The sequence below is a fragment of the Antedon mediterranea genome, chromosome 2 (genome assembly GCF_964355755.1).
Source record: "Antedon mediterranea chromosome 2, ecAntMedi1.1, whole genome shotgun sequence".
Classification (NCBI taxonomy): Eukaryota; Metazoa; Echinodermata; class Crinoidea; order Comatulida; family Antedonidae; genus Antedon; species Antedon mediterranea.
In genome coordinates, this window is record NC_092671.1 from 3178999 (window position 1) to 3193422 (window position 14424).

Sequence of the window (14424 nt, forward strand, 5' to 3'; positions counted from 1 at the left end):
TGATATCAAGATTATTGAGATTGGATTATAAAACCACAAGTTATGGACATAAATGTTACCCCCTACCCCAAAATATTTAGGGAATAAAATCACTATATAGTTGTTGAGATTACATAAAAAATAATGTGTTCCAATGCTTCAATTTTCGGTGACTTTTAATATGTCATTATAAACTACATTTGGAATGAAAAAATTAATGTTTCGTTACTATTGCAATTTGTGGTGGGTTTACCTCTAAATATCACTAGATTGACTGGACTATACCGTATTTGGGCACTTCACACTTTTTTGATAGTGTAGACAGAGGTTTACAGAATGAAATACTATATGAGAATTGTCCAACTTCACCATAATCTGGTACAGTAGTTCTAGGTGTGTGTGTTCTCAATCTCAAATGTGCTTTAGTAGTTCTTTACAAACTCTGGCAGATTTGTCCAAAATATCAGCAACCAACGTAAATAATATAATTGCCACTATCATTTTTTCATCTTCACAAGCATACGCTATATATTTCCATCCATTCACTTAGTGCAGTTTTTCTACCCATTATGTGTAAACATAATGAGGCAACCTGAGTAAGAGACTTCCTGTAAGGCGTCATTATTCACAATCACCCTGCCTAGCATCGATAAATGACACCAGCTATAGATTTAGTATCCAAACATACTGCTAGATCGGTAGATGGTGTATTTAAATGATTCAGTATAACTCAGCAAATAAATTAACTATGTTGTATATATTACACAACTGTTAATGGTGAAACTAGGTAAGATGGTGGCATATGAATCAATATTGAGACACACCTACTCAGAGGAGACACACCTACTCAGAGGAGACACCCTTACTCAGAGGAGACACCCTTACTCAGAGGAGACACCCTTACTCAGAGGAGACACCTAGTAAAAGGGACAATTTCCTATTAAGGGACACTTTGACACTATCCTATGAAACAAACAATAGGGGACAACTTTATTCAAAGGTACAATATGCTGTGTTCAAAGGTACATTATACTGTTTTCAAAGGGAACATTATGCTGTTTTCCAATGGACATTTTGCTGTGCTCCAAAGGTGTCCCCTTAATAGAGCATCATGATTATATATGGACACTTCACATTTTTTGTCAAGTTTGATTGTGTAGACAGAGCTTTAGAATTGAATTGGAACAAATATTATCTGCAGTCTGCGAATCATTTTTTTATTATTGCTTAAATTTGACATTTCTGAAATGACAGTACGACTTTCTTGATCATTTCAATTTTCTATTAATTGTAAAGTCTTAGACTATATTATGGAATTGGAATGAAGAAGATTGCAAATGATTCCTCATTGATTAAGGATTGTTGGTAGGATAATCAGCGTAGCATTTTAATCAGAATATTCTGACCCAGTTTATGTAGTCTTTTACAAAAGTTTATTTATTATTTTCCTTTTTTATTGACTGAATATTATTAGAAGTTGGTAAATGTTTTACTGATCATTTAGGCATTAAATATTAAATAATAAACCGGAAGATGAGGGCATATGAATATTTAATCTTTGTTGTGTGTGTGTGTATAACTGGTAAACAGTAATGTTCCGCCATGCCATGCCGAGGGTGTTAAAAAGAGTATATAGAAAGTACTGTAATTATAGTACTGTATATCGGGAAGAAGATTCAGAGGTTGAATTTGTTATTTTTAAAAAAAACATACTAAAAATTGATATGACCTAATTTTGTTAATTAAAATAATGATTCAGCAGCTGATATTAATTTCGAAGTATTTTATTAAACAAAAATACTGCCGTTTATGACATAAAGTTAAACTAAGTGTGTGATATGAATAACTGATAATTTGATAATGTTTTCTGTATGTGCTTTCAATTATTAAGCCTTGGTCATAACTTCCTGTCCTACTAGTTTATAATGTACTGTAAAACCACAAATGACGTCTTTTTTTAATTAGGGTATGTACCCAATAGAAAAGGATCGTGTTAGTAAGCTGCCTTTTAATACCTTTGACATCATAAAATAAATTGAGTGTTTTAGGTTTGTTATCTATGTTAAAATATATCGAATGTTTTTCATTTTAATTAGATCGTGTTTTTAAAAGCAATTTCCTTTGACATCATAGTGTATATAAATAGTGTCTGAGGTTGGATGTCTACCTGTTGTATTGTACAATTTTAAATTTATACCTTTGATATCATAACATAAATTAAATATGTTTTAGGTTTAGTGTCTAAAGTAAACTGTAAATTCTCTAAAAATGACAATGTTTTATTTTGATTGTGTATGCACATAAGTATCATGTGTTTTTAACTTTTAAATTAATACCTTTGATATCATAACATAAATTAAATATGTTTTAGGTTTAGTGTCTAAAGTAAACTGTAAATTCTCTAAAAATGACAATGTTTTATTTTGATTGTGTATGCACATAAGTATCATGTGTTTTTAACTTTTAAATTAATACCTTTGATATCATAACATAAATTAAATATGTTTTAGGTTTAGTGTCTAAAGTAAACTGTAAATTCTCTAAAAATGACAATGTTTTATTTTAATAGTGTATGCACATAAGTATCATGTGTTTTTAACTTTTAAATTAATACCTTTGATATAAAATAAAGTAAATGTATTTTAGGTTTATTGTCTACAGTATAACACTATCAAATTCTCTAAAAACGACAATGTTTATTTTAATGGCACGTGTGCAAATTTGATATCATAATGTATCATGTGTTTTTAGCTTTCTTTTAATACATTTGATATCATAAATAAATTTTAATTTGTTTTAGTGTCTGCAGGAGGTAAAAATGCATAGAATTCTCTAAAATTTACTAAATAAAGGTTTTATTTTGATAGTGTGTGCATGCATTAAAAAAAAGTTTCATGTGTTTTTAGCTTTCTTTTCAAATAATACCTTTAATTACATTAAATAATAATAATGTTTTTTAAAAATAATGTATTTACAAATAGTACAATAGTTAATTCAATTATATGCAGAGTACATTAATAAAAGTATGTGTGTTTTTAGCTTCCTTTTAAATTTATACTTTCAACATAATTAAATTTAATGTGTTTTTTTCAGTTTGGGTGTCTATAGTAACAGTTCGAACAATTCATCAAATTTTCAAATGTTTTTTTTTTATAGCGTACAGTATGGGTGCATTAAAAAGAAACAACATGTGTTTTTAGCTTCCTTTAATAAATTAGTACTTTTGACATCTTAAATTAAATTTAATGTGTTTCTGTTTGGATGTTGACAATGCATCGAATTCTCTCAAAATCACAATGTTTTATTTTGATAGTGATGCTCGCATTAAAAAAAATGCTTTTTAGCTTCCTTGAAAAGTGTACCCTTGTCATTACAAATTAATTTTAAATTTGTTTCAAGTGTGTCTCTCATATTCAACACTAATGCATTGCATGACAATTTTTGACATTAATTAAATATACTTTATTGTATATGAGTAATAAAAATATGATATTTTACTATATAGTTGTCATGAGAATTTAGGCTAGTGCCTTTTTAACCCTAAAAATTGAATCAAATCTTCAGGATTATAGAATCAGTCTCTATGGCTTTTGCTTACACGCTGTTCTAAAGTTTAATTATACTCTTTTGGATACTGAAATTTTCTAAATTCCTGTCCTCTTCTCTCTAATAAAAATATCTCTAAAGATGACTAAAGATAACAGACATTTGAACAGAAATTTAATTGGAAAATGTAGTTGCGATATGGGCCGTTTTTGCTGCAGATCGCCAACTGCATGATACTCTGATTGCTAAGAACCACTCTCTTTAAATAGTTTATTGCGATTTCAGTCCTTGAGTTAATTGATTTATCGCGATGTTCAAACAAATTACTACAGTGAAATTGAGTTATTAATTTATTTAATGTCACTTCTCATTATTTTTAGATTGAAAAATTAATGAGAAAGATAAAAGTAAATTGAAAAATATTATAGTAATAAATAGGTTATATATTTTTATTAAAATTTACCGGTCATCTTAATCTTTATAATCTTAATAATATTATTAATTTCTGGCTATTTGCATTTTAACAAGGCCTAGCCCATTACTAGCCCATTACTAGCCATGATTGTTTGAATGAATAACTCCCTGCTCCTTCTCCCAATTTTTCCATCAGTGCCCTTTTCGTAAGTGATGATAGATAGTCTCAACTTGCCTACAGTGTTTAGGATGATGTTTGTTCCGTTTGCAGAACCGTTCTCCTTTTACCTCTTCCCCGCTCCCTTCTTGCCTCCGGGCTTGAAAGCAGACAATCACAGTAAAAGATGTTTTATGTTTCTCTATGAAACTGAATATCTAGCACCTATCAGATTTAATTTGTGTTCTTATAAACAACTTTAATAAACACTTTTGTTTTGGATGTTTTCTTGATAGTCAGTTAGTGAATGAATAAATAAATATTGATGTTATCATTACTTGTGAGAAAATGTTAGCTTGTGTAAACTAAGGAATGTAATTATTATTTTGCTGAACTTATAACATTTATTAAGGCAATTACTGTACATCTCTGTGCTGTGCTTGTTTTCCAATTTATCTTTTTTTATAGGAATTTCTCCTTTTTTTCTAAAATAAATATTACTATCTTGGACATTTTTATGGCGATGCTGTCCACTTAGCATTTATTGTTGTCGCCGTTTTCTAGCAATATACAATCAGTAAAAAAATTAAGACTGTAAAAAAATATATACATTTTAAATGTGCATGTTATTATTAAACCAGGAATCTATCGATGCTTCATTCGTTTGACCTGGTGTGCTGATCTGCTAAGTCATGGGTCTGTAGAGGGTCTAATCCAAATTTTCTCCACTACCTTTTTTATACGGAATTTGTTCATGACATAGATATGTTTTCATAGACATAAGTTGGACTACTGTATTACTGAATCGAGTTGTGACGTAAGATATCATGTTCTGCTTTATTCCATCCATTTGTTTTTCTGAAACAGACTTAATTATAAAAAAAGTAGGATACATATTTATAATCCTCTTGTCCTTGTTTTATTTTCCCAAGTTCGCTAGGCTTAGAATGATTGTCTCACATAGGCCTTCATTTCTAATCTTTAGATAGCATTTGATTCAAGATTCATGTCCCAGTTTTGATTGGCTTTTAGCAATCACGTATTTAGTCCATCTCGTCTAGCACCCCGATTTCTCAAATGTTTTTGTAAAATTTATTTAACGCAATGTTTTCTTCATCAATATCCTAGTTGTGATTAGCTTTAGGCAACCACGTATTTAGTCCATTTCAGCCTCGAACCTATTTTATGCTTCTTCATTATGTGGCTGTTTTTTTCGAGTGTGATATCTGTTGTGACATTCTTGTAACACGTATCTAGTCCATGTCTATCTAGTGTTTGTTTAATTTCTCTTGTTTGATGGTTCATCATACAGTAGTATTATAGTAGAACTCCTTTTTTCAGACACCCTTTATTAAGGGGACACTTTCTTAGGTCTGTGTCTAGTCCATGTCTATCTGTAGTGCTGCAATTTGTTTAATTTCGTTTTTTCTCTTTGATGGTTGATCATAGTATTATTGTAGAACACCTCCTTTCAGACACATATTCAAGGGACACCTCTATTAAGGGACCACTTTCATGAAACAAACGAGGGTTTACACTATAGTAAGCCCAGGAAACATCCTAATTAAGGGACACACACTATGTTTTGAACACTATGGCCAACCCCTATTCAAGAGCCAATCACAGGATGCATAAACTATTTTATAATTTATCATGCTTAAAACTAAGTCTCATTTAAGGCTTAGAGAGTGGAGTTGAAAAACCCAGGCACTAGGTCAGGATTGATTGATTGATTGATTGATTGAATTTATTTGATGCGCAACATTAAAATAACAAACAAACAAAAGACAAAATAATGAGCATCAGGAACACCCATTAGGCCGGAAAAACCAGCCCATTTCCAATGGGGTCCAAATTGCACATAACAAACAAGAGAAAATACAACATTTATAAAACTATAAATATATAATAAAACTATAAATATATTGAACCCTGGATTTTGAGATTGAAAAGCAAGCACATAAACCACCAATCTACAGCTTCACTTTCTAGTCCTAAAGGTGTCCCTTTAATAGAGGTTCTACTGTTAGTATTGTCCCATTTACAATATATTATAAAATAACCATCCATCCATCCATAACACATCATTGTTTTATCATCACTATTTCTTTGTGAGGTGAATGTTTAATTAAAGATACATAATTTAGACAGGTGTTTACAATTCCTTGAAGCAATAAAACTAAAATTGAAATTATTGCTTTCCCATTGTGAAAGTCACAGTAGATATGTGTATCACTCATAATTATGTGACCTATATTTTTATGAGTAAGTATTAAAGTTGTTCTTAAGATGAGGTTGATCTTTGTTGACTGAAATTCTAGTTTAAATATTGGCATTTATTGCTGGATTGGAGAATAATATTAATGTTATAGTACTTAGAGTTTAAAGTTACATATTCCTTTCACAATTAATTATTAATCATAATTTAGATGAAAATTATCATATCTGTTACAGTACTACTAAGTTTATTAAAAATATTTATATTTGGTTGCCAAAACCTTATCCAATTTGTTTTTGAAAAGGTAAATAATTTTGTTTCGATATAATTTTTGGTCAAAATGAATACAGAAACTATATGTGACATTAAAATGGCATATTCAACAAAACAATTTGAATCAATTATTTTTTCAGTATATTTTTAAAAGTTTGCATTTAATAGTTACCAATTCCTGTGGTGACTCCACAGAAGTTAAATATAGAACAGAATCTGAACCTTTTCAACCTTTCATGTCTTGATGCATTTATGTTTGTTTCCCTTCAAACTGAAGTAATAAACAATGCTGGTTGTATTGTAATACCACACAAATACTTTCAAGAAATCACTACATTTAATATACTATTCAGTCATAGTTTAGTTATTTTAACGGGTAAAGTTGGGTTCATAAGCTAATTATCTATAACTTTGCTAGATTGTACAGTATTCCACCAATTTTCATGGATAAATAACTATTGCCACCAAGTGTAATTAAACCTATATCTAGTCTAGGGTTATACAGTCCATGTAATATTGGCCTAATGGCCAAAAAGTCTGGTATTCTGAAGTTGTTTTTAATGGTAGAAAAAAAATTTGGGATCTTTTCAGTTATGACTTATACATAATGTATTTAAAAAGAAATGTTTGTGTTACAGAGCATAGTATCTGATATCCAGTGCCTTTATTGCAATTCATTTCTGAAATGATCTGAAGTAATAAAGATTGTAGCCAATTGCGATAATGATTATTTATTGGAAAGCTAACACTTGATTTACACCACCTCAAATGGGTGTGATTGCTATATCTTATCAAATCAACATTCAATCTACGTTTTTAACCACTGTAACTTACAAAACGGGTGCATTCACAAATTGAAATAAAATTCACACAAATAAATAAATCAGAACAGAAAAAAAAATATCAATATTTGATTTTAAAAATGTTGTTTTCCTCTTTCAGATGATCTTGATATTGCTGTAGATTTCTTTGAGTATTTCCTGGCAACCTATCCGCTTTTAGTTGAAGACAAATCTTTAATGTGCGTCTCTGCTTGGAATGATAATGGCAAACCTGATAGGATTTCAAACCAAGCCGGTAAGTTTGTTCTCCATTTGTGTTATAGTTAAGGAGCAGGTACTCAAACATTGATCATGACAACAGTTTATTGCAGAAAATGAGATTTTGTACAACCTGATAAAATAAATTTCTTGAAAAAATTCATCTGGTTTCAAATGATTTATACTTTAACTTTTTTTATTATTACTATTTTTTTGTGTGTAAATTGGTATGTTTCGGCTACTTGCTTTGAAGCCTTGGTCATGCGAGCGACATGTTGTGTGTCATCACTCAAGTGGTGCTGTCTAGCACTTTTTTTTGTGTCAGCTTTTCATTGTAGCCTTCTCATAATTTTTTTTGTTTTTATTTAGATTTACTTTATAGATCAGACTTCTTCCCAGGCCTTGGCTGGATGTTGTTAAAAGAAACATGGATTGATTTGGAACCGAATTGGCCACAAGGGTAAGTGTACAAGTCAAGCACTTGTTTTACAAAGTTTCAGGGGGAACAAAAGTTGATCATTAAAGCCCCTAAGGACAATTTCAACCAAGGGATATTTTGATATTTTATGCGTTTCATATTTGTAAATTTAATCATAATTTGCAAATGAACATTGTGGTGTACCGCAGAACTATATATATTTACTGCAGCTATATATACACGTGGTGTATCGCAGAACTATATATACATTGTGTGTGGTGTACTGCAAATTTTATTATTAAAGATGTAACAAAATTATGTAAATTTCTTGATTTGAAATTTCATCAGAAAAGTGAATTTTATTAAAATTGAATCATTTTTTCCCCAGTTTTTGGGATGACTGGATGAGGCATCCGGATCAGCGTAAAGAACGTTCCTGTATTCGTCCAGAAATATCTCGTACAGATACATTTGGAAAAATTGGTGTTAGCAAGTGAGTTGTCTAGAAATCTTTGTACTTGTGAAACTCACTGACACTTGGGTAAACAGAATAAAAATTAAACAAGTCACACTTTCTTTCCCATAGCATGGTACTATTCTATTTGAATGCTTTTATAAAGTTAAATTTTTATTTTGCTTATAAAATTTAATATAATTAATTATAACACATCCGATTGTATTCTTACAATTACATCACATGTCAATTGGAATTATCTAACAAAAAAAGTGATATCTACTGATAATAATTAACGCGCTCAAATGCACGTTCAGTTTTCTAAAACTGAGAATTTTTGTTGACTGATAGCGTTGGGAAACTCATTATTTGTATGTTTTTGATTAACAGTGATATAATGATTCATATTTTGTTTTATTTTTACAGAGGGCAATTCTTTGAGCAGCATTTGAAATACATTAAGCTGAACACTCAGTTTATTCCGTTCACACAAGTTGATTTATCATATTTAAAAAAGGTAACATTTTATGACGAGTACTTCCTATACCTAGATCAAAGATCAAAATGTACATTCATTTATACATCTTTGAATATAGTAATACACATAGCTTTACTATAGGACTGTTAACAGGCAAATGACATACCCAATGGCTAATTCACATAATTTACATTTCATAGTTTATAATAAAACTTTCACTGACAACTTCCTATGTTTGAAATCACAAATTCAAATATAAAGCACATGCTCACATACTGTCTATTTATTAGAAGTAGTTATGCTCAACCATATGATATCTTTTAACTTATTTTTCATATCATAAAATTTTATGAATCATAAAAAAAATGCAGTTGTTATTAAAGCTATCATGTTTAATTTTAAAGGAAAATTACAATCCAAGGTTTCGAAAAGAAGTGTATGACGCGCCTGAGGTGTCACTGCATCAGCTTACGAAAGAAGACGCTCGCGGTTTTCCTGTCGTTCGCGTGAAATATATGTCGAAAGATTCCTTTAAGACGACTGCGAGAACTTTAGGCATTATGAATGATTTTAAGGTATGTTTCTATTTATTATACCTACTTTAATTCTATTAATTATATATAACACAAAATATCAACTTCAATGTAAAATATAGTAAAACTCCTATTAAGAAAACACCTTTGGAAATTGGCAAAGTTTCACCTGAATAGAGGTTTGTCATAGTGTTGAAACATAATCTCCCTTATTTGTTTCAAAGAAAAGTTTCCCCTTAATACAGGTATCCCATGAATATGGTGGATATCCCAAATAGTAGTAGTATTATTTATGCAGTTATAGTAGTATTTTTATGCAGTTATAGTAGTATTTTTATGCAGTTATAGTAGTATTTTTATGCAGTTATAGTAGTATTTTTATGCAGTAATAGTAGTATTTTTATGCAGTTATAGTAGTATTATTTATGCAGTTATAGTAGTATTTTTATGCAGTTATAGTAGTATTTTTATGCAGTTGTAGTAGTATTTTTATGCAGTTATAGTAGTATTATTTATGCAGTTATAGTAGTATTTTTATGCAGTTATAGTAGTATTTTTATGCAGTTACAGTAGTATTTTTATGCAGTTATAGTAGTATTTTTATGCAGTTACAGTAGTAATTTTATGCAGTTATAGTAGTATTTTTATGCAGTTATAGTAGTATTTTTATGCAGTTACAGTAGTATTTTTATGCAGTTATAGTAGTATTTTTATGCAGTTACAGTAGTATTTTTATGCAGTTTAAGTTTAGAAAATATATATATATATTGACATTCTTTAATATTTCTTGTATGTCACACAATATACTGTGTATATACTGTATTACCATTTTTAATAATTAAATGATCCTGTTAAAGATTATGGATAAATGTTATTGATATGGTGCTTGCTAAGAGATGTCTTTAATATTGGTTTAAGCAAAACAATGTTTTCTCTTAAATGTATCATTCATATATATATATATATAATATTTAAATCAAAAGACAAATACTGAAAAAATGTCAATGCTGTGGGTATCAGTGGCTGGATCTCAATAGATACAAAACAAAATAAGCACTGAAAAAAATGACAATGTTGTGGGTATCAGTGGCTGGATCTCAATGGAGATACAAAATAAAATAAGCAGAAAACTAAATCAAAACGATAAAGTGAAACAGCCAGAAAAATGAGCGGAGCTTTTGGGCAACACTAGCCCTTCATCAGTGCAAGTAATATTAAATGTTTTGTTTTTTGTCTTACATAGAGTGGAGTTCCAAGAACCGGTTACCTTGGTGTAGTGAGCTTCATGTACAGAGGTCATCGAGTCTACCTTGCACCTGACCCCTCCTTTACTGGTTATGATGTTTCATGGATGTAAACAATGCATCTAGTCTATTTGTACCAGAATTCTCATTTATTGACTAAGATGTTTACATGCATCTAGTCTACTCACACCAGGCTCCTCATTTAGTATTTATGACAACACATCGTGTGGCATCTAGCCTACTCAAACCAGACTCCTCATGTGGTTGTTACCACTTATAAACCAGTAGTTTACTGTACTTCTAGATAGCTGGTCTACCCAATTGGTGATTATTCAGGTAGCTAGTCAAAAAACACTAGACGCAAATTTACTAGTTATATGATTCTCAAGATTTTATAATTTCCTGTGTACAAAAATTAGGATTTTGTAATTTTCACGGCTCCTTTTTTGTACTCTGAGCTGATGAGCATTTGTAAAAAAGTAATTAAAATATTTTAGTAATATTTGATTACTCAAGTCTATTCTAAAGCATTGTTCCCACTAGGATGCAACTCATTAAAGACTTACACTCAACACACAATGTCTAAGTGGCAACCAAGCTTATGTCCTTGGATTGCGTTCTAGTGTGAACCAAGCTCTAACAAAGTATTGATAGGGATTGTGCAAGAAATAGTTTAATTGAATTTATTCTGTAAATTTTAAATCTTTATTGGTGCAATCAATGTGTTTATAGCTTTTATAAAAGATGTTACTTTAGTGCTTTTATGAATATTCACAATTATTTGCTTATAATCACACAATACTGTATAGTTGAGTAATGTGCAGTGTACTAATGCAGTAATGTACAGTATACTTACAGTAATGTACAGTATAGTATACTTACAGTAATGTACAGTATAGTATACTTACAGTAATGTACAGTATAGTATACTTACAGTAATGTACAGTATAGTATCCTTACAGTAATGTACAGTATAGTATACTTACAGTAATGTACAGTAAACATAGCAATGTACAGTATCATTACAGTAAACTTACAGCAATATACAGTATACTACAGTAATATACAGTACCATTACAGTATATGTACAGTATAATTAAATGCACATACATTGACAGAACTTATATATAAAAGAATATCTATCAGAAGAATGATCAATCTTGCATTTTCCTCTAATAACAATGGATTTCTATGAAGATGGGATGGGAGTGCCAAAGCTTGGCCTTTTTGCACTCCATCTTTTAGATCAATGTTTTTTTTAATAGCATAGCATCACACATTCAGGTTGCATAGAGGTGGTATACAGGTCAAATATACCTATATGTACTATATAAAACCACATATAATTTTCTTAGTATATATATTCTCTATAGATACATCCATAGAACGGATTTCAGATTTTTAAATGAAGATATTCATGGTGTTAATTTATGGGATAGGGAACAACAGGTGGCTGTTTTTATGAACACTTTATGCCTCCCTTGTTTTCTAAATTTTGGATCTACCCCTCATAATAATAATAATTTTAATTTAAAATAATACAAAAATGTTAAAAATAATAAGTGTAATTTGTTTCCATGTTTTGCGTTGTTTGAATAATTTTCAAAATATTTTAATAAGTTTCGTTTTACTTTATAATATAATATAGAACAATTATAAGATTACTCTGCATACAGAGTGACATTATGGTATAGTATTGTCAAGCATATTTTTAAATTACCATTTTCTTATTAACAATTATATTGTTCCAGTATTACCAACTAAATCAAAACTCTTGCAATACCAGACTTTCTAAAACTGGACACTCTCTAAAAACCAGATTTTTTGATGTCCAACGGTACTTTTTACTATTAAATCACATTCTGAATTACATACATTTTGGAAAACCAGACATATTAGTCCAGTCTTGTCTATTGGGAAAAATAACTGATTACCAATTTACTGTTTCATTATCCAAAAGTACCGTATACCATGTCACAAATTTAAGTGCTACAATTTGATTAGTACTGTATGATTTTACATTAATTAATTAATTTTACATATTTTAATGGTTAATCAGCTTTAAATTTATTTTTGTTTCTCATGTCATGAAAATATATTTTGTTTATAATTATTGTATATTGTGTGCGTGATTAAAATGAGTTGTATAGTGTTTAGTGTTGTTAATGTAACAAAAATAACAATGTGTTGGTACAATTAAGTTATGATATGTTTGAATAATTTTAACCAATTAAGTGATCATTTCAAAATTATTCTACTGCAGTACCTGCAGTAACTACATCTTTACCTATTTACACAATTATTTAACAAGCCTTTTTTTGTAATCGTAGACACTGGTTATTGCAGTGACTGCTTCATATAGACTTCAAATCATATTATTTCAGTTTTTAAAATGTGGTTACTTCAGTAAACTGCAGTAAATTTATTTTGATATCGTTCCTAAAGTGATGATGTATTTGAAGGCCTGTGCTTGTATTCATATTTAATAAGCTAATTTTATTAAGTAATTATTAATTATTAAATGTTCATTAGAGAGAATGAGTGTTATAGAATCAGTTACAGTAAAACCTCTATTAAGGGGACACCTTCTGGGCCAACAATAGGGATTTCTCCTAAATAGGAGTAGCTGTGATGTAGTGTTACTTGTTCGTTTAACTTTCATGGTGCTCACTAAGTATGAGTTGTCCCCTGACTAGGGGTGCCCACTAAGTATGAGTGTCCCCTGAGTAGGGGTGTCCACTCAGTATGAGTGTCCCCTGACTAGGGGTGCCCACTAAGTATGAGTGTCCCCTGAGTAGGAGAGGTTCTACTGTATTAGAGTGAATTATAGATACCCTACCAAAAATATATTTACATTTGTTATTTGCTGACTCAGATGTTATTTATTTTATCAATTTGCATATACTGTATATGGAAGATTGAAATTTGGTAAAGGGTCTCCTTTTAGAGACTGTGTCAATATTATTCTACTGCAGTAACTGTATATTAGAGACCGTGTCAATATTATTCTACTGCAGTAACTGTATATTATAGAGACCGTGTCAATATTATTCTACTGCAGTAACTGTATATTAGAGACTGTGTCAATATTATTCTACTGCAGTAGTAATTGTTTAAACTGTTATGCAATTATTTAATAAGCATTTTTGCAACAATGTCTTAAACTTCTATTAAAACCAACTAAATCATCATTGCAGTAAAAGAAAATATAATAAGTGCAGTAAGATAACATGGTCAGTTGGTGAATTTGCATCAATCTTAGGGCATTCATGTTAGAATAAGAAAAGGTGTATAGAGGTGATCTCATGTCATGTAAATTAGCAGTAATGTATTTACATATCCAAGTGCTTCCAAAAATGTTCTTGTAAATGATTATTGTAAATATGTACCAGCTCGTCCAATCAGCATCTCAAGATGTACAACAAACAGCAATAATCAATGATATTTTATTCTGTATCCTCACATACACATTTTCCTTATCTAAGCTTTTAATTTAAGTATTAATTTTACTTTAAATATCTTTGTGATTAAAATTTCAGATAAATTATAAATATACTAGTATGATATATTCTTATGCGTTATAAACTAAATTTTAATATTGCTGGAAAATTTTGCTTTTGAACTTTTACCGTAAGTTGTGAAACACATCAAGAGTGTATTTTTGTAAAAC

The 14424-nt window shown here is 29.9% G+C and overlaps 1 protein-coding gene across 1 annotated transcript in view; it reads left to right on the top strand.

The window, feature by feature from the left end:
* LOC140040072 (alpha-1,3-mannosyl-glycoprotein 2-beta-N-acetylglucosaminyltransferase-like) overlaps window positions 1-12257 on the top strand; it is a 38718-nt gene extending 26461 nt beyond the window's left edge. The window contains exons 7-12 of the mRNA XM_072085746.1: window positions 7530-7664; window positions 7997-8087; window positions 8434-8538; window positions 8926-9016; window positions 9382-9552; window positions 10754-12257. Of these exons, the coding sequence (XP_071941847.1) occupies window positions 7530-7664; window positions 7997-8087; window positions 8434-8538; window positions 8926-9016; window positions 9382-9552; window positions 10754-10867 (707 nt within the window). The 3' untranslated portion in view covers window positions 10868-12257. The remainder of the gene's footprint in view (window positions 1-7529; window positions 7665-7996; window positions 8088-8433; window positions 8539-8925; window positions 9017-9381; window positions 9553-10753) is intronic.
* The last annotated feature ends 2167 nt before the right edge of the window (window positions 12258-14424 follow it).